General features: G+C 39.6%; 1 protein-coding gene across 1 annotated transcript in view; it reads left to right on the plus strand.

Annotated features, from left to right (window-relative positions):
• Window positions 1-20357, plus strand: part of angpt1 (angiopoietin 1) — a 64933-nt gene that overhangs the window by 17752 nt on the left and 26824 nt on the right. Inside the window, exons 2-6 of the mRNA XM_042506777.1 lie at window positions 7337-7492; window positions 8120-8241; window positions 10155-10387; window positions 17834-17961; window positions 19768-19869. Of these exons, the coding sequence (XP_042362711.1) occupies window positions 7337-7492; window positions 8120-8241; window positions 10155-10387; window positions 17834-17961; window positions 19768-19869 (741 nt within the window). The remainder of the gene's footprint in view (window positions 1-7336; window positions 7493-8119; window positions 8242-10154; window positions 10388-17833; window positions 17962-19767; window positions 19870-20357) is intronic.

The following is a 20357-nucleotide window of genomic DNA, read 5'->3' on the forward strand; positions in this document are numbered from 1 at the left end:
CTGTAGTAATGTCTGTCAGCTTTCCAGTCTTGCACAGCACATACGCTGTCCAAAAATAATGTCAATGGCAGATTTACCACTCATATTTTGCTTTTTTTGTAAACATTGGATCCTTGATTTCAAACAGAGGTAGACAGAAGCTGGTTAGTCATTTAAAGGAACCATTTATCTTGCCAAATGAAAGAAAAATGGATGCTTCTATCAGCTGTCACTAATATTTTCTCTGACTTCTTTAGTGTTTTCCACTGACTTTTTTTAAAATAAGAATCTTATTTAAAAGGGCTTTAAATATACACTTGATTGCTACATACATGATACTGTGAAGTATTAAAGTATTTGTAACATAAAGCTAACATACACAAATCAAAAAAAGAACAGAGCTTCTAACGTTTTCTTTAACTCAGCATGCAGGACCGGTTTTCACGTAGTTGGAAAATACTGCACAGCAATTGCTAGCAAGGCTTCTTTTTTTTTTTTTTTTTGCTTAACCTGTGACTCCACAAGCCAATGTTGCGTAGTTAACAATCTCGAAACTCATCGCCTTTTGGTCTGACAGTGATAAAGATTCCGGGCAAGGGCCAATATTTTTGGTGGATCTGGTGTAGCCAGATCTATTAAATCTATTAAATCGGATGTCTGCATTTAAGTACTGGTAAATTTCTTAAAAATCGACTGTAAAGTTAACTTGTCATCAGGCAATACCCAGTTGGTTCCAAGAATGCATTTTGGCCAGTGCATTCAGCCTCTTCGCCATGGACTGTTTTTACTGCATTTAAACGTGATTGCTCAATGCTACTGGGATTACAAATAGCCCACAAACAAATTCTGCATATATATATGAATACTCTGTTTATAGAGTTTATCCAGTTAATGTTATGCTTTGTTCTGAGTAGGTAACTAGTTACCTGAACATAGTAACGACTACAGCCAACGTCAGACCAGATGAACACAGTTTAATAAATTTCTTACACGTTTGCGCTTGTGTTTTAGTTAAAAGGCTTAAATAAAGACATTTCTCCACATCCCAGGCCTGGAGTACCTTATGATGTAATTTCAAAATGAAGTCTAAGATGATGCCCACCAAGGCATGGCCGACGTGTTTGTTTCTTATAATTTGATCTGTCTGGAGGCCACTCTCTCTTTCTTTCTTTTGACATTGTATGTGAGGAAAAAAATGTGGCAGCAATTGAGTAAAGGCCTGGATGCTGGCCACCGGGGCGAAGGTCACAGAGGTCAACCATGAGTTCAGCCTGAGCTGTTACTCACCTAATCTTGACAGAGTTTAAGACAGAGAACCTTAGAAAGTGTTTCAAAAACAAACAAGCCAGAGAATGAGTAGGACAGCTCTCTAAAAGACATACAGAGGTTGCCCATATCTGTATTATACATTGTTGGAGAGTGACAGGGCAGTGAGTCAGGGTAACACCTCCTAAAGCCCTACCAGAGTGAATTATAGAACCAAATTTCAAAGAATGGTTTCCAGTTCAGCCTTCACTGGCGGTGGGCGATAAGAGGGTGTGAGTGTGTTTGCTGATGTTCGTTACAACATGGTTGGTGCTGACTTGGAGGGTGGGTGGTACTGGGTAACATCCCCTAATGCTCTAGTCCATTAAAGTGGTCTGAAATGGATAAGCAATGCGTAAAGGATGCATCCCAGAAGCCAGACCGCCACAGTAACACCATCATCTACACACACACACACACACACACACACACACATGCACAAAAAGAGCCAGAGATAAGCAGAGATGTGACAGAGCTCTAGCAGTAAGTGTTTTATACAGTCCAGGCCCACTGTTTTCTAACTCTCACAGTGTCTCTCAGCACCACCACTGCTGCTGTTTAGAGAAAGATCAAGACCCCCTTTTAGAATGACTAAATGGGGAATGTCAGAAAAGTGGTAAACATTCGCAGTAATCTGTAATGATGATAGTGGGGAGTATCATCTTGGGGGATTATCCTGTTCTTGGCTCTCAAGCAATGGCAGTTTAGCAGCTGCACCATGACAATGTACAGAATATGTATGTTGGGGATGTCAGCTGATGGATTTTGTGCTGTTTTGCCTGTGAACACTTGTCCCTCTGAATGGCACACAGCCCCTTTGCTCTTAAAATCTGCATCCTGCTACATGTTTTATGTTGTACAGCTTGTCATTTATGTTCTAGACAGCCCAGAGCAGCTTGTTTAGTGACTTACTGTCAATTGTACCCCATAAACTGTCTAAACAGACCAGTCTCTACATGCAGCAAGCTGCACTGTGAGTGTCCAGTTAAGGTACTAATGGATGTCCATCGTTGTGTGTAGGGCAGCATCATTAGGAAAGTCACAGGCCGTCAACGAGAAGCCAGACCACCTTAAAACCTTTTATGCCTCAGTGTAAAGTAGCACTTTGGGAAACATAAACTTGTGTTTATGTGACTCTCACTTAGCAAACAGTGATTTCGCAAAACCAGAGGCGAGATTTAGTATTTTCTAAAAGCAGAGTCTGGTATTATTGCAGCTTCTGGAATGTCTCCTATAAATCACTAAAAAAAGATTTATTTTTATTTTGATGGAAGGGGAGTTTCATTTAAATGCCTCTCTCTTTTTAAGGTGTGAAATGTTCACACACAGGTTGACAAAAGTTACAAGTTGTCGACTTGAATTTGAAAGTGTAACTTTTGAAAGAAGAAGTAAATTCTTTCATTCAAAAATGAAAAGCTGAATTTAGAAGCAATAAAACACACCATTCCTCTATTCAGTACACTCAGGGGTTTTGCAGCTGCAGCCTTATTTGGTCTGGTTTGACCATTGGCTTATAGTGACTAATGTTGTCAAACTTTAAGTAAATATCGCTATATAATGGACATTACTGAGTCAATTTACTGATTTCATGACTCTTCCCCACTTGTACTACTCGTACAGAAAGTAAATTAGCTACATTTATTATATAATAATTTTTACTGACAGGCACATGTAGAAGTTACATTAGGCATTTTTGAATCTGATCTTGAACATAGTTTTCTTTTCAATTTCCCATTTGTAAGAAGAATCCATAAGTATCAGACAAAATTACTGTATGGTTCTGACATCTTTTCATGAAAATGCTGAGAAAACAGCATCACAAATTAAATCAATAGGTTTCAGTTTCAGGCCAACTGACCATGGTTTATTTGAAATTTATTCTGGAGAAAATCGGTCACTGGCATTGCCTTGTAACCCCTTGTCTTAGTAGAAAAAAAAAGCACCACAACCTTTGCATTGTCATTATGCAATCGTATTTATTTCACCATCCCTAGACACAAAGTTGCATTTCAGTTCTGGAAATGAAAGACAGTTTTTGCTTTCATTGTTGACAAAAGTTACTATTGATAGTCACAGACTGGAAAAGTAAAGCATTTAACTGGAGCCGAGGTTAGAAACCATCTAAATAACCCGACACCCACATAGACCCTTTTTACGGCTTCCAGAGTGGTGATTTTACATGATTGGGCGTGTTTGCGTAATCTTGTTTCTCCTTGGTACTTTCCATTTATGACCCCCACCAGATCCAGCGGTGAGTCAGGCACATTCCCTAGGACACTAACCATGAAGTGATCGCTGGGCTTAAATTTCTGTCAGCCATTTGTCCCCTAAATACATTTCTCTGAAGGTGACTTACTCTGTGCAAAGCTTAACACCGTCCTCAAACGGTGGACACAACAATCTCAGCAGAAACTACAAACTCTGCTGTTTTTGCAAGTTTTGAACCTTGGCCCCCTAGTAAGTTGTAAAAACAACCTATAGCATCCGCAGAGTTCGGAGATTTTACATTTCTAGATGGACGAAAAACCATTTCCAAACACAGTCATATTCTCTGGTTCATTATCAGGCAGAGTAATCCATCATTACTCGAGCTCTGCGGATTCCAGACTTGCTGTTTTCTTTCCAGTTCCTCGGGCCAGACTATTGGAGGTTATGTGGAAAGTGACACTTATATCAGCCTTATATAGTTCACAGTTAGGGGAAGCTGTATTATGCCTGAAATCTGGCCTGAAAAAATGTTACATTTCACTTTAATATCGTTGCCAAGAGAGGATATTACATTGAAAAGCTAATTCGACTTGGCAGACCTGAGCAACTGGCTGAGAGCTGGAGAGCAAAGAGATCTATCTCTGTTACGACTGTTTCATTATCTATCAGCCTGGGATTGATTGAAAAGTTGCGATCCATCTATTTTTTATAAAAGCAGAAAAAAAGGCTGTTCTTATTTCTGCAAGGGGACGTTTTATTAGAAATATCTACAGTATAAATATTATCAGGATTTTATTGTGCCAATAGATACAGATGTATTAATTTTTTTCTGTTAGTTTTAGAAATTTAATGGACACCAACACAGGCCCAAAACTAATATATATACAGTATATATCTACTATACATAGTCAGCCTTGTCAACTTATTAATTCACTGATCTAATCATTAGATCAAATGGATTTTGGAAGAACTCCAACATACAGTTGTTAAGATTGGACCATTATGGAAAGCCCTAAAAAACTGGCTATCTTTCCAATCTTGTACTGGCTTCTGTAAATTCACCCCAAAATATGGCAAGCATAAAAGGCCAGGTAATCTTAAAGCTGTAGTTGGTAACTGTTATACAAATAACTTTTTGTCATATTTGCTGAAAACAGTCACCATATTCTGAAAGAATTATGAGATGAGATAACCTGTGAAAAATATCACGTCTCTCCTCCTCCTCCTCTTAGTTTTTGTAATGACATTTGCGAGAATACACCACGGTGAGGAAAAATGACCAATCAGAGACGAAGAATCTCCTAACACAGCTGTCAATCATATCAATCACTGCTCGAGAACTGTGGCAAAACTATCAAACTAGTCAGTGTGAAATTCATTCATTCATACACCGTAACTGCTTATGCTCTTAAGGGTCGTAGGGGAGCTGTAGCTTATCCCACCTGTTATGGGCGAGAGGCGGGGCACACCCTGGACAGGTTGCCAGACTAGTGCAGGGCAGTGCCGAATATGAATATAAAAATATGTTAATCAAGATTATTTTTAGCGTATTATTTATTATATATACATATCTTAGTGTACTGTTTAGTAGGGAAGCATGATAATATTGGCACGTCGGCTGTATCTGCAGATATTGGCTTTGAAATTAAATGTAGGAAGGGCCTATATGCTAATTTCTGCTAATGTGACAAACCGATATTTTTATTTTATTTTTATTTTTTAACTGACAAAGTGAACATGCATTAAACATCAACGCTGAGTTTAAGTATTTTTCTTATGTTGCACAATGAATGAATATTACATACACTGTAAAGCATTGTAGTTCATGTCTCCATCCACTGGTAGGCCATCATGATAAGAGTATGCATAATTTTATATTAATGCCACTATAGAAGAGGCTAAATTATCAATAAAGTGAGGTGGCCAAAAAAGACGCACACACGCACGTACACATGGACACACACAGACACACACACACACACACACACACACACACACACACACAACACACTCACCAAAAGACACAAAAGCACGTCTCCTTCCATAGGGCAAAACAAGGGATGGTCATGCACCACTTCGTCCAACTCGAAAATAAGTAAGTCATTACCCATTGTGTACAGTCACCACAGCAACCACCATGTCCTGCACTGATGATATAGTCCTTGTCGGAGGCGATGGAAGGATTTGTGGCACCAGCAGCTGTGTAAGTGTCCTGTAACGTAAAGCATTTTTCCTCCACAGAATAATCCCTCAGTGTGAGAGTATTTTGATTCGGCCCACATCTTCGATAAAGGATGGAACTGTTGCTAAGGACACCAACACATGTGATGTTGTTCTGTGTGACTCTGATTTGTCTTGGCTGACGAGTTCTTGAAACATGGCTGTTACAGCCCACTGGTTAGCCAAAAATCAAAACTGAGACTCTCCCCACTGGCCGATTATTAAATCACCACGCTGTGTATTCAGGCTGCGAGCACCCAGATGAACAAGTGGACACTTAAAATCCAATCAAGTCAGATTTATTTGTTAAACAAAAGTAACCACACACAGATGAGCGCTCCTTTATCTAATAAGTCAACAATCAAGGGAACAAAATTATGTCAAACATTGTACAAACAAGATATGGAGCCAAAGTACAAGAAATCAAGTAAGACATTGTAGGGTTACCTATGTAAACTTACCAACCTGAGCATCAAAAAAAGGAAAGGCAAAACTCCTAAATTAACAATATACTGGGAGGGAAATGAAATAAACAGTACCGAGCACAGCTACACAGATGTTCCATTTCGTTAATCCCTATGAAGAACTGTATCCGATGTAAACCTTCATCTCGTCATTTGTTTGCGTTTGGAGATAAGGATGAAAGAGTTCTTTGCAGACAAGCTTCAGTGAATATCTGTTCATCTCTGCCTTTTCTATCCAAGCTAACCACTCACATCTGGCTCTGCCTATATTGACCATACCCATTTTTCACTTGAGTGCCATTCAAGTGATGGAAAAAATATGTTTGTGCATTTCTTTCAATGCACATAGGAATCCATTACGAGCGTGCAAAAAAACTTAGTTAAGAATCTTGTATCTTCATCAAAATATACTATAAGTCATCCTTTAAACAGGTTAATACTATGAATGTGTAAGAGACGAGAAGAGAACGTGTGAGCACAAATAAGCCTTTTATCATATATTTCTGAGAGTTTAAAGCCGCTTGATGTCAGTTGTAAAACATCTTTTACCATTTTTCCGCACTGTGATCACAGAGTTGAAAATCAGTTCAATCTAGTGCCAGATTAACCCGGCCAGTGAGGCCGTTAGATCAGTAGCTTATATGCTTCAGATGATAATGTGGCATCTGATTTATTATGTCTCTGAACATTATTCCAAAGGCTTCATGATTCCTTGCTTTTATGCCTCCATGTTGCGACAACTGTGGCCAAAATGCAGTATGTTTTTGGGTTGTTCATCCATCCTATTCTGGTAAACGGGATATCTCAAGTGCACCTTGAGGAAATTCCTTTAAATGTGGCATAAAGGTCCGCTTGGAAATAAGGATGAACTAATTCGATTTCGGTGGTCCAAGATCAAGGGCACAGTCACTTCCGCCCCATTCTTATGGACGTGATATCTCAAGAGGGCCTTGAGGGAATTTCCTCAAATTTGGCACAAATGCCCAATTGGTCTGAATAATGAACTGATTACAATTTGATGGTGAAAAACATGCAATATGCTGATAACAGGAAATTTTATCACAACTACACTATCTGTCAATTACTGTGTTATGTGTCAGTTTGAAATGACCTTTTCATGGCTCCAATCATTAATGTTCTGTAACTATATTTTGGTGCAGATTGAGAACTACATCAAAGAGAGCATGAAGACGGAGATGGCTCAACTGCAGCAGAGCGCCGTCCACAACCACACAGCAGCCATGCTGGAAATGGGCACCAACCTTCTTTCTCAAACGGCTGAACAGACTCGCAAGCTAACTGACGTTGAGACACAGGTAACAACCTTGACAAACACACATACATTTCTCCCAGACATGTAGATGTGTTGTGTCTTTCTCATGCACACACACACACACACACACACACACACTGAGAGCCTCCATCCCATGCTCCCTTAAGTCAACTATTCCTTGTTCAACTGTCCCAAAAAGGTTACAGAGCACTGGCCAAAGACAATAGTGATGCTTTATATGTGCGTGTCCCCTCGTTGACTCATTTGGCTCAGGTTACTTTTAGTATTTATATGGAACAGTTTGGGGAGGAGGTGATGGAAAGTTGCGAAGTTAGCAGTGGGTAATTATTGCTAAAGCACTAAGACGATAACTGTTTGCAAAGTTAAAAAAGGATAATCATAGTGAGATGAATATTTTTCTAAGTATTACCATGTGTGAGTTGAACACATGACAAAATGAAAACAAAGTCGATGTTTTATATTTGCCTTGAATCAGCAGTGTGCTTATAACTCCCGTGTCTTAAGGGCCTTAAATACGGCCCTGTGTTTTTGGTTTTTCTTCAGGGTTTGATGCACATGTGCATGATATTAGTTTGTTTTAATGCAGCCAACATAGTATGTATAGAGGCAAAATATCAACTAACGTATACATCTGTGCATTTCATGGCAGGTTCTGAACCAGACGTCCAGGCTCGAGATCCAGCTGCTGGAAAATTCTCTTTCAACTAACAAGTTAGAGAAAGAGTTAATGATCCAGACCAATGAGATCAACAAGCTGCATGACAAGAACAGGTAAACACTTCAAGCAAACAAAACCCACACACACTGGATACCATCCACACTGCAGCAAAGATAGACTGAAGGAAATAAAGATGATACGTCGACGGATGAAAAGTCAGTCTATGCTGCTGTTCGTTGCGTGATTGCATAAAGAAAATCAAAAGCTTGCTACCAGCTCTCGTTCACTCTCACTTAGTGTGTCCATTTTCCAAAGCAATATTTAGTTGTATATTCAATAGCATAATAGGAAGCTTGTATTTTCTGTGATGTTCAGCAAATCAGTCAAAAATGCATGAGGCCATGCTTTCCATATTGGAGCACTGCGCCTTTGCTGCGAAATCAGACTATTAAAATGTGGCTTTTGGATACATTTTCATGTCTCCAAATCTTGTTCTTTACAGTGATTGGTGCCATGGGATTGTCTTAGATGATGTAGTGTTTTAAAGGGTTTGGTCCACATCTCCCATTGCAGTATCCATAGAAACTCCATGCAATCACTTTGGGAAAAAAATAGACCACCATTTGAAAGCGTAGTCTCTGGTGATTCTGACTTTTAAGTTGCTCTTGAGGCTTATGGAGATGGATTTCTGAGGGCAATTTCCCAAAGCTTCAGCAATTATGACATTATTCCATCTTGTACGTGTCGTCTGTACTTTTTCCTTTACCAAATCTGTAACAGAGGAAAACATCTGATTGGTTAATGAATTTGATGTCAGCTTATATCATCTTTCAGGCATTAGATTGTACAGTCCTGTTCTGAGAGGGCTTATTTATTTAACTCAGATAAGTCTGCAAAGTGCATGATGAAGCATATGTTTATATTGTGTGGGGAACACATAGCAACCAAAACTACAGACATCATTATCTGTATTTCTGTCTCATGCACACTCTTATGCCGCCACACCATCAGCAGCCGTGGCTGAAGGGATTATGTTTCCAGATTGTCCATCCATTCTTCTGTCCCATTCTTGTAAATGCAATATCTTAAGAAGCCTTGAGGGAATTTCTTCAAATTTGGCACAAATGCTGACTTGGACTCAAGAATGAACTGATTAGACTTTGGTGGTTAAAGGTCAAGGTCACTGTGCCCTCACAAAACATGTTTCTAGCCATAACTCAAGAATTGCTACACTAATTATGACAACATTTACCACAAATGTCTAATACGATAAAATGATAAAGTGATGACATTTTAAATCCAAAAGGTTAAAGGTCAGCTTCACTGTGACATCATGATGATTTGCAAAATCACTTTACTGGCTATCACACATCATAAGTTAGTAACAGAAGCAGAGACAATTTGGTCTGCTACTGAATCGGTGACACTAATCTCGGGTGCCCACCTTGAAACTGTGCTCATTGTAGAGATCTTTATTGTTGATGTATTATTGTTGATCTTTATTGGGTTGAAGATGAGTGAGAAGCATCCATGTTTTCACAAATATTGATGTAAAATGAAACTACAACTTGAGTGATTCATGGAGGCATACAACCATTATGCAGTACATTTAGTTTATTTGTATTCCCATATCGCTCTCTGGGAAACAGTTTCCAAGTTAATAGAGTATATCACCATGTTTTGATTGCAGTGACTCACAGAGTCAACCACAAAGTAACAAGAAGAAAATGTCAGAAAAAAAAATGTTAAAAGAATATGTCAAAAGTAGAGGAATTTTTACTAATTCGGCTTTAATCTGCTGACCCCTTTTCATGATCCTGTCAGAAAAATGAAAACAGATACACATTACATAATCAGTAAATCTCTGGCAATATCATAAAAAAAAATCCATAACAATATTCAGTCTATTTAAATCTGTGAAAACAAACCTCATTCCAGCGGATTTGGATGCCCTGAAGGACCATAACAATTAGCAACTTTTCTGTCTTCCATAACAACCTTTTTTCCCTTTTTTCTGTTCCCTCAGCCTCCTGGAGCAGAAGATGTTAGAAATGGAGATGCGACACCGTGAAGAGTTGGAGACGCTGAAGCAGGAGAAGGGGAGTCTCCAGGCTCTGGTGGGGAGGCAGAGCGGGGTTATCGGGGAGCTAGAGGCCCAGCTGAGCCGAGCCACGGGAAACAGCACGGCTCTGCAGAGACAGCAGCAGGAGATGATGGATACCGTCCACAACCTGCTCAACCTCTGCTCCAAAGACGGAGGTAAGCTTACTGGAATCAGAGTCTCACACGCTGAGAGGTTTGGACCTTTACACAATTGTGTAAATATGGTCTTACACAATTGTGATCACGTGAGAGCACATTCTGGCAGTTCTGTGGTGCTTAGGACAGAGATGAAGAAAGTCACAACCTGTTAGACATGTTAGTAAATGTTTAACCAAATCAAGAAGTCCGATGCTGAGCAAAGCCGCTGAGATTTGATTGAGCCCAACAGTTTAAAGCTGGACCAATCGGGAAAATACCAGAAACAGTTTAGATGATGGCAACAACAAGCAAGGCTGTGTTTTGAAGTTGCACTCACTGAAAAGAAGAAATCAAGGACAACATGGGCATAAATCATTTAAAACTCATGCAGTGTTGTATTTCACTGGGTAGTTAGGGCGTTATTTGACATTGCCAAAACTCGCAGCTGTGTTTTTTGCCTTGCTGAAATTGCATCGAAATTGATTTTTAATTGAATATATATAAAAAAAGTATGAATAATATACACACAGCCTTACCAGATGGCGTCACATAATGAATTAACAAAAACTTTATTGTCCATAAATGTGAAAATTTGCTTTCAGTTTCACCATGAAATACATAAAAGACATAATATAGCAGTAAAGTCATGTTTGTTTTGTAAAGATACAGTGGAGTAATGGTGTCCTGAACAGAGCGTGAAGTAGAGCTACATCCTTTTGGTTTTTTTTGGGTTTTTTTTTCATTTCTATTGCAGAGTTCAAAGCTTTTGTGCTAAACATCACGGTGTTGGCATTGTCACCGTGAGATTGTTAGCACTTAGTGTACTTCTGTGTCAAAGTACAACCTCAAATAGTCGATAGCGCTGACTCTTGTTTCACTTTAAAACCCTGAGGCAAAATTAAGGACATCATCTGTGTGCTGACTTGATCCAACCAGGCAAAGAAAGGTTTATGTTTCAGTGGAGGAGAGTGCTTGTCAGTCATCTGTTGATTAGTTATAGACAGATCCAAATTTTGTCTACCCCCACTAGCAATGACCCTAACCTAAGAAAATGCCCACTGACCATTGCCAGACCACAAACTTTAAAGCAAAGTTTGCACACGGGCTGCTCGAGGCTTGAACTATGAGGCAGCGCTTAACTTGTTTTGGAAATCCTACTTCCTCTGGTCAGATGTTATAGCTACACCACCTTAGATTTTACAGTCCTCATGAAATTATGATGACACCACTTCTATAAACTTCACCCCATACTGAGAGACACTGGGATGCAATGGCTATTAAATTCTGCATCACTGAGAGCAGCATGAAGAAAGAAACACGGTTCTTATTGTAACCCGGTTTGCTCCTGTTAAAGAGATTTGGTGCCTCTCTTAAACCAGCATGGTGCTCTCTCTTTTTTTTTGCAACAGTCACTTTCCACGCTTTAACTTCATAAAGTCTGTGCACACGGCTTTACTGAAATGACCCTTGGTATGAAGTAATAGGATTATTTTATTCCTTGGAGTCTTCTGTTAATACGAGACCAGGGATTTCCCTTTTGGCTCCACGTTTGACCTGAAAGCAATGCAATCAAAGTGAACTCATTTACCCCTTTCTCAGCTATTTAAACACCAAACACACTTGATCCTAACGTTGGCCTTAAATCCCATTGGTCACAGGAGATTTGACATGAACGTTTGTGTCGGGAGATTGGTTGCAACTTCATTTCCATTTGTGGATTTCCTGCTGAGACGCCTTGAGACCCCACAATGCTTGTTGAGGTTTCCCATCAGACAGGAAGCAGCAAGAGTATGAAGGGGTGTAGGAGTCACAAGTAGATAACTAGTGCACATGATTAACACATGCTTTGTATTTATCATGCTGCTCCCTTATTGTAATTTTAATGTTCCGTGCAGTAAGGGTCACGGGCGGCCTGTGCTCGCACTCCATCTGTTTAGTCTGCATTTGTGTATGTTTCAATTTAATTACCGGAGGTCTTTTGAGGCCATTTTGACCCGACTCATCATCGTCTTTGCATTTTTCATGTTGAGATTGAAGTGTGTCTTCATACAACACTACCTCCTCTCTATTTTACTGGCTTTGTTATCTGCCAAGTTTGATTAAATTTCTCTGTATATTGTGTTTTTCTAGCCTTTATTTTGCCATCGTTTCTGCTGTGTTCAGTGTCAGCAGGGTCAGTAGAGCAGGGAACCACAGCCTGTCCCGCTGTCTGTGATTGGTGGATGCCCTAATGGGAGTCGATAGAAATGGAACGTGGCCGCTGCTGCTCCTGTGGTTGGTCCTTTCCTCTTCCATGGTGGTGTTGAAGGTTGAGGCGGATGTGCAGGTCAGAGGTCTCCCCTTTCTTCACCCCAGTCTGAATAAGTCAAACTGTAATAGCTCCTGGGGGACGCCCCGTCCAAAGGAGGTGAAGGAGTAGGTAGATCTCACTGATCACTGATGCACTGCCCCTGTTTTTCAGCAGCATTCAAAACACAGAAGCAGCAGAGCTCTCTTTTTTCCATGTTCAGGGGAGGGCTTTTGTTTGTTTGGGGAGGGGATTAGTGTTTTCATTTGAGGAAAGGGTTAGCATTTCAAACCATGGAGTGGTGTCTGCTTGCGTTAGCCGTTGTTTTGAAAACTGAGCCTGAGCATTTCCTTTAAAGCGTGGACTCAAATCATCTTTGACTTTGCTTTGCTGAAGTAGATACTTAGAAAACTGAGTTTTACACTAGATCTCCATGATCCAGACCATAAACTTCCTTTTTCCAGCAGTACATGTATGGTTTATCCTAAAATTAAGTTTTCCAGTGTGTTTTCAATCATTTGCGGTGCAAACTGAGGGCGGGAGAGATATTTTTGATGTGGCCTGATACGGCAGTGGAGCTCTTGTTTAGGTTGTAATCATTACCCAAACCTCATTAGGGTGCAATGAGCCACTCACTGTTATTAACGGTAATCGACCTCAGCTTTGGAACACTCTGTAAAAATGTCTGGCTGCTAAATATGATTTTGTTTTACAGTGTTCTATTATCACTCTAAATGAAAAACATTCATCATTTTAACAGCTGCTCACTCAGAAGAAAGTGAAATTATTTTGGGGTTCCACTCAAAGTCTCACAAAAAAAAAAAAGGCATTCGTGGGTTGTAAGGTCTCAGTACAACAGCACGCTAAACCACTTCATTAGACATCACTTTATGATCCAGACCACATTTTTGAGTGCTGCACATGATTATTATTTTTTTGCTTCACTGAACAGCAGAATGAGTTGACACTTATTGTTTCAAAGACCCTGTAAAGTGTGCACTTATTGCAGTCCACCTCAGTGACCTCCCTTTATTTTCACAGAAGGAACTAGACTTTTATTTTATGTGTGTTTGCACACATGTCTGTTAAAACGGTTAAATGGAGCAATATGTTTTAGAGCCAGTAGATACCAATTCCAGTCATCATCAGAGTTGGTTAGTTAATGAATGGCATTCACCTGGCGGTTCAAGTCTGAAGTATTTCTGAGGTATTTCCATGAAGACTGCAGGGCTACAGTAATGTGCATAGACTGTATAGCAAGAGTGACAATCTAACATTTAATATGCACAGATGTTTGCTAATATTTGCTAGATAATTTGCTTTCAGTTATGTGTAAGAAGCACAGGATTTTGACACTAAAAGTGAGATTTAACCAGGTTGAAGTTTCTAAAATACTCTGTTAAAGGGGAACATTTGAGTTGAATTTGGCTGAATATTTAAAGAGTCTGGATGAATTCATAAACACATTTTCCAACAAGAAAATGTGCCCCAAGTGAGCCATACAGATCAGATAAAAAACATTGTTGGGACAGTGTCGGGAAATTGAACTCCCTGAGTGAAATGGGGAGGTTTAAAGGGACATTTAAAGGCTGAAGAGCTAAAAACAGTTGTTTTTTTTTTACTTCCCAGGTATGCAAAAAGAGAATTTATTTCTAAATTATTTTTTTTTGCACTCATCTCAAGCTCAACCTGCTGAGTTTAAGAGTGAGCGGGAGGAAGGTGAATGGTGGTGGGAGAAATAACATAATGGGAATTTTACTTTAAAAAGGGTTTTGCAGTGGAGTTATGCTCATTGTTTGGGGTAAACTTACTAAACGATGAAACTGGATAGAGATCAGTTAAAGTTAACCTAACTGGTTACCTGCATCTAAAGCACCAATGGGTTATGGTCCCGGCTTAGTGTTTATTTTTTACAGCATTTTTACAATATTAAATAAAATTTATTTTTTAATATTAATTAAGATTTTTCTCTAATCTTAATAAAATGCCCTGAGTTACCATAAGATAACTTTAAAAACATAAATATTATGACACAATTATACCACATTGACAGTTAAGTTTTACAGACACATTTAAAACATTTATTTCCTTTATGTAAAAAGATATACAAACATACAACTACAAAATGTATTAGCTAATGCAAAGTTGTTTCTGCTAAAATTCCTAGGAGGCAGGGTTGCATCCAAACTAAGAAAATTTTGGTATCTGTTTTTTTGCTGCATTAAATGAAGTAGGATTTCTTTTTTTAAACAAATATGACTTGAATGTTATGAATCTTGACACATGACCCCGACATATCCACACAACAACCATAATCCTCTTCACATGTTGAACCAGGACTACACATGGTTGTTGTAAAACGCACTGTGGGAATGAAGTGGTATTATTTTATAGTGCTTTGCATCCTTCATATATGAATCCACCAGAGAAATTCATTGTATCTTGCATGGAATCACTTAAACTCTCAGCGGCATTTAGAGACTGATTATAGTCACATGGGAGCTGTGATGTCTACGGCAGTCCATTTAGCTCCATTACTCACTCTCTTTAGCTCCAGTATTTGGGCTCATTTGGCAAGGGTACTGATTTATGCAAACACCCAAGCCCTGCTGGTCTTTTCACATGAACCCCCTACTGAATACGAGTCCCCACTGAACCACAAAATATTTTTCTGTAAATAAATATTGGGACATAAATAATATTTGTAGAGCTGGGCAGCAAGCTGTTCAAGGAAGCCGCTCCTTCACTTGAGCATCGCATCCCTCAGCAGTCTTCCTCCACCGAGGGAGATCTCAGAGGTGATTGTGAAATGATTGTTCACACTGTTACAGATCGAATACCAGAAAGTTCCCCCCTGTCAGTGATCTCCCTGGCCTTTAAAATGTGCCCCACTGTCTGACGGCTTGGGGTAAATTACCGCCTGACAGGGCCGCTCTTTGTTGTATTAGAGTCTGGAGCGCGAGGGCTCACTCTGTCAACCTGTCACAGCAGGAGATTCTTGTCGCCGACACTCAATACGTTGTGGAAATGCTCACATAGTACACCCAAACAAGCGTCCTGCTTCCACCGGGATGTTCAGCGTTCAGGGGGGGGGGGGATCAAAGCGGAGGCTAAAGATCGCTGACACATTTCGCTTTTCCCTGACATCTTCTTTGACTCAACAGTTCCAACAAAAAAAACAATGGTGTGAAAACTGAGGTGAACCCTCACATGGGAGGAGAAAGGGAGGAAGAAAGAGGAGAGAGAGAAAAAAAATCGGAAAGAATTTCCATCAATATAACAAGGGCTTGCAAGGTAAATACAAACCACTTGTTATAACAGGAACTTGAAATTTATAGCTTGTAGTATTTTGTCCTTAGCCCCTTGCTTGGTTTCAAAATAGTGCCGCCATAATTATCTGCAGATGGAAATGGATGCAGCTGGTCTGTCAAAGTCTAAAGGCCTTTCTCTCAGAGCGGGAGATCATCCAGCTGATGAACTGCTTTTCCTTCGCTAATATGTTAGTCGCCCTCAGATTTTATCTGTCTGTTACAAGATAGTCACAGTGGACCTCCCCGATCAGCTTCTGCCTCAGACTCCTTTTGTATTTTCTCCTCTGAGATGTGCAGATCTGAAATATGATAAATTGAGCTGTTATGGATTTGCTTGGAATTTGTGATTTCATAAAGCATTATATAACTGTGATTTACATACTTGTGTGACACAAGAGGTTGCATGAAGGGTACAGATTTTTAATAGCAGGAATGGCCTTACTTGTGTCTGTATCAGGTGTATGAAGTTTATTTGATCCCTTTGATTATTATAAAATATTGCAGACACCTGAGCTTTTGCATCCTGTCAGTCCTGTCTGTATGACGGTTGTTTCTGACAGACATTTGGCATATGTGGCAACAAAATGTGCTAGGTTTGGAGGCTGAGCCAGAAGGTATTTAGCTTAGCTCAACTTAGCTCAGTGTAAAGACCGAAAGCAAGGTGAAGCAACTTGGCTAGCACTTTGTCTATTTAAAAAATCCCGTCAACTTGAGCTTTCCAGACAACCAGTAAAGGCTCCATTAAGTCTCTGTGTCCGGTTATTCCTTGCTTATTACCAAGGAATAATTACGCCCTTTACATTGCATATAACCTTGTCTAATCTATGCATAGATATATGTTTAAATTGTCATTTTTATATTTATTTTTGTGCACAGATTAGACAAGATATGTGTTAAAACGTGGTTCATGTAAGGTGCTTGAATGTTGAGGGAAAAAATATAGGTATTTGAATAACCTGAAAGCAAACTTAATTCAGTTACTCTAAATAAGCCTTTACGATATCCGGCCCAACATCGTAGTTTATTTTTATTTCGCTTCACTCGTAAAATCCCGGCAAAAACAGTAGGTCTGTGTTGGCATGGCAAAACTTAACATGACCTAAATAAATGAGCCTGTTTTTCACTGTGATTTGTTTCCTCTCTCCCCAGCAGTGCTCCAATGTAATAGCTCAGCTGAAAACTGAAAGTGAATAGGCAGGACGACACTGCTTGCAGAGTTTAGTGTTGAGAGTTTCTATGGTTGCATTAAATCTGGTGCTCTAAAACTTCTCTGTACTGATACTTTTCAAAGCACAAAAAACCCTTTGCTTTATAGTAGTATAAGCACCATAGCTCTGATGCAATTCAAATGTTTTGTTGAGGATTTCATATAATTATGTCTAAAACACTGAGGACATATATTATCTCTGTTTAATAAAAAAAAAATCTATATTTTTAAAAATTATTTCCTTTGAATGAGGTCTTTGGAAATGCAAGAATAGTGCTTAAAATAGTAATGGAAAGCCATTGAATTTCCTTTTATAATGTCTGTATGAACCTGTAATCGGTGCACTTTAGAGGTACTGGTAGGCTTATTTTTGAACTTGGGAGAGAGTCAGGCTAGCTGTTCCCCTCTACCCTCAGTCTTAATGCTGAGCTTAACTAATTGTCTCCGGGCCCTTGCTCCAAATGTAAGGCCATAGACCTGAGAGTTGTGTTAATCTTCCCATCTTACTCTGGATAAGACAGTGCAGAAGGATATTTCCAAAAATGTCAAACTATTCCTTCCAGATCCGACATGCAATACCCAGTCGCACAAGCAGGTTTACTTGAGCTTTATTTGTCTTCACAGTAACACTGCTTCCGTTATGTCTTGCGTACCCACAGTCGTGCCCAATAGCACAAAGGTCGAGGATGAAGAGAAAAAGTTCCGCGACTGTGCCGACCTCTACCAGGCCGGCTTCCATAAGAACGGAGTCTACACCATCCAGATCAACCCGCAGGAGACCAAAAAGGTGAGAAGCCTGAACATTTTACAGCCATCGGCGTTCTGTAATATGAAAATGTCTGCCTTTTCATCACTTTTCAGTCCCTTTTTCTAGTGGGTGTACAGGGAGTAGGATACTGAAAGCTGAAAATAAACTTGGCAGCTTTGTGAGTGCAGACGTTTAGCGGGGAGGGAGTGAGGTGTGAAACAGGACACTGCAATGGTGACAAATGTACACAAGTGTGTGTGTGGATGTGTGTGTTCATAACCTCTACACTATGAGTACATACTCTTGATTGATGGGAGTGATGATTTAATAAATTAGGAGGTCGTCAGAAGGTTTGCACCTGTAGATTTCTGTTCCTCAAACTCAGGCTTGGTGCTGCTGGGATTAAATGATGGAAGGAAATATAATGTATAATGTTGAGAGCTAGCGTAGCTAATTACAGGGCCCCCATGGTCATGAAATTCCAGGAAAATTTACTAAATTTAAAAAACGAAACAGGCCTGGAAATGGTGTGGTGTTAACAGACTGTTTTGGAGAAGTTTGGGAATTAACTGATTTTGGCTCTTGCTTAAAATATGTTTATAAAATCCATTATATTATAGAATTATATTATTTTATGTTGTTCTTTTTATAAAAAACAATATAAAGAATACCTGTCCCTTGGGGTTATTGTCATTTCCAACCCACTACAAAATGCGAGTGAGTTTTTTTGTTTTCTTGGTTTTTTTTTTATCCAGAACTGATAAAGCAGGTGATCACAGTAATAGTTATGTGACAGGAGATCATTTGCTTGGAGGACAGTTGGCTCCATGGATAGAACTTAAATATGAAGAGATCAAGGTAGATTTTTGTTAAATTAAAAACATCTTTATTTGCTGTAATCTCTAAACAATTTGTGTTTCCTTTAAAATGACAAATCATAAAAAGAACATCATTTAAATAGTGTATTTGGTGTTTATTTCATGCTAACGTTAAAACAGACATTAGCATCAAAGGTGTCATGATGGATTTTTTTTTTCATAATTTTTATTTAATCATTCTGTCACTTTGGGGTTTTTTATGCAAAAATTGTATCAATACATTTCTCTAAATATGAGTTAGATTTCCCCTTAAATTTTCCAGCCCAAAATGAACCATAAGTAAAGAATCGTCCGTATATTGTATTAGATTGTATTAGCAAAACATATTTAGATTATAGCTTGAGTTCAAGTAGTGTTTGAATGTGTGTGCCTTTTTGTGTGTGAATAATATGAATGATGAGCTCGTCTTGGGGAAAACGGTTCTGTCAGGGGTACTTCCTTAATTATACCCAGACTGCGTTCATGTGTGTTCAGCTGTGTGGGCTGGCTGAGGTGAGAGACCTTCTCTGCTCCACCCTGGACTCTCCTCAAAACAGAGAGCAACACTGCAGATAGACCATGCCTTATCAGCTTACACACATCGAGGTCTAAGGTTAAGGGCCACATTACACCCAGGACCTCCACTTTGATCGTGCAGAAACGCGGCCGCCTGATGAGGAACATCTCTGGGGAGTTGGTGAGGGATAAGGAGATGTTGATTAAGTTTGAGGAGGACACAGATATGTCGCATTCCCGGCGATGATTCATCATGAAAGCTGGGAAAAGGAGTGTCCGAGACCAAATAATTGTCCAAATGACCCTTCATTGTTTGTTAATGCCGCTGAGAGTTATATTGAATGTTGAATTCATCAGCTTGTCGGATAAATTGCTTCTTCTGAATCCCAAAAAAATGTACAAAGACCTGTGGGTGCTATCATTGTTCCATTACCTTCATGCATGTGTTTTTCCCACCCTTTCCATGGTGTAGGTGTATTGCAACATGGAAACAGCCGGTGGCGGATGGACGGTCATCCAGCGCAGAGAAGACGGCAGTGTGGACTTCCAGAGAACGTGGAAGGACTACAAGATGGTGAGACAAGACAAATATAAACACACAGACACTCTCCCGGCATGCAGACACTCATTCATATCCATTAAAATGAAGATGAAAATGGTTGCTCTTTAAACACAAGACGAGTGAGTGAGCACACAGAAAGGGACGCTCATCCATATCAATCAATAATAAATTACGAAACTGCGCGATGAGCAAAACATCCTGCTTTAAAAATACACTTCTGCAGGGGGATTATGATAAATAGCGTGCACTTTTTGGCCTCGAATGAGCATGCTGAAAACTAGGCTGCATCCACCGATCCAGATGTCATTCCTCCTCAGCAATGGCTCCCCCGTCGCTTTTGTATTAGCAATATTGTCTAGGGTGTCCGAGACTTGTTGCACTCCTCAGCCGAGGCTCCAGTGAAGCATGCTGTTATTCTTCCTCCTATCCGACAGGAAATTATTACCGAACTCTGCAAACAACACATTTGTTTAGTCTCTACAGCGCTGTGCCAGGTGTTT

This window comes from Plectropomus leopardus, chromosome 18 (genome assembly GCF_008729295.1).
Source record: "Plectropomus leopardus isolate mb chromosome 18, YSFRI_Pleo_2.0, whole genome shotgun sequence".
NCBI lineage: Eukaryota > Metazoa > Chordata > Actinopteri > Perciformes > Serranidae > Plectropomus > Plectropomus leopardus.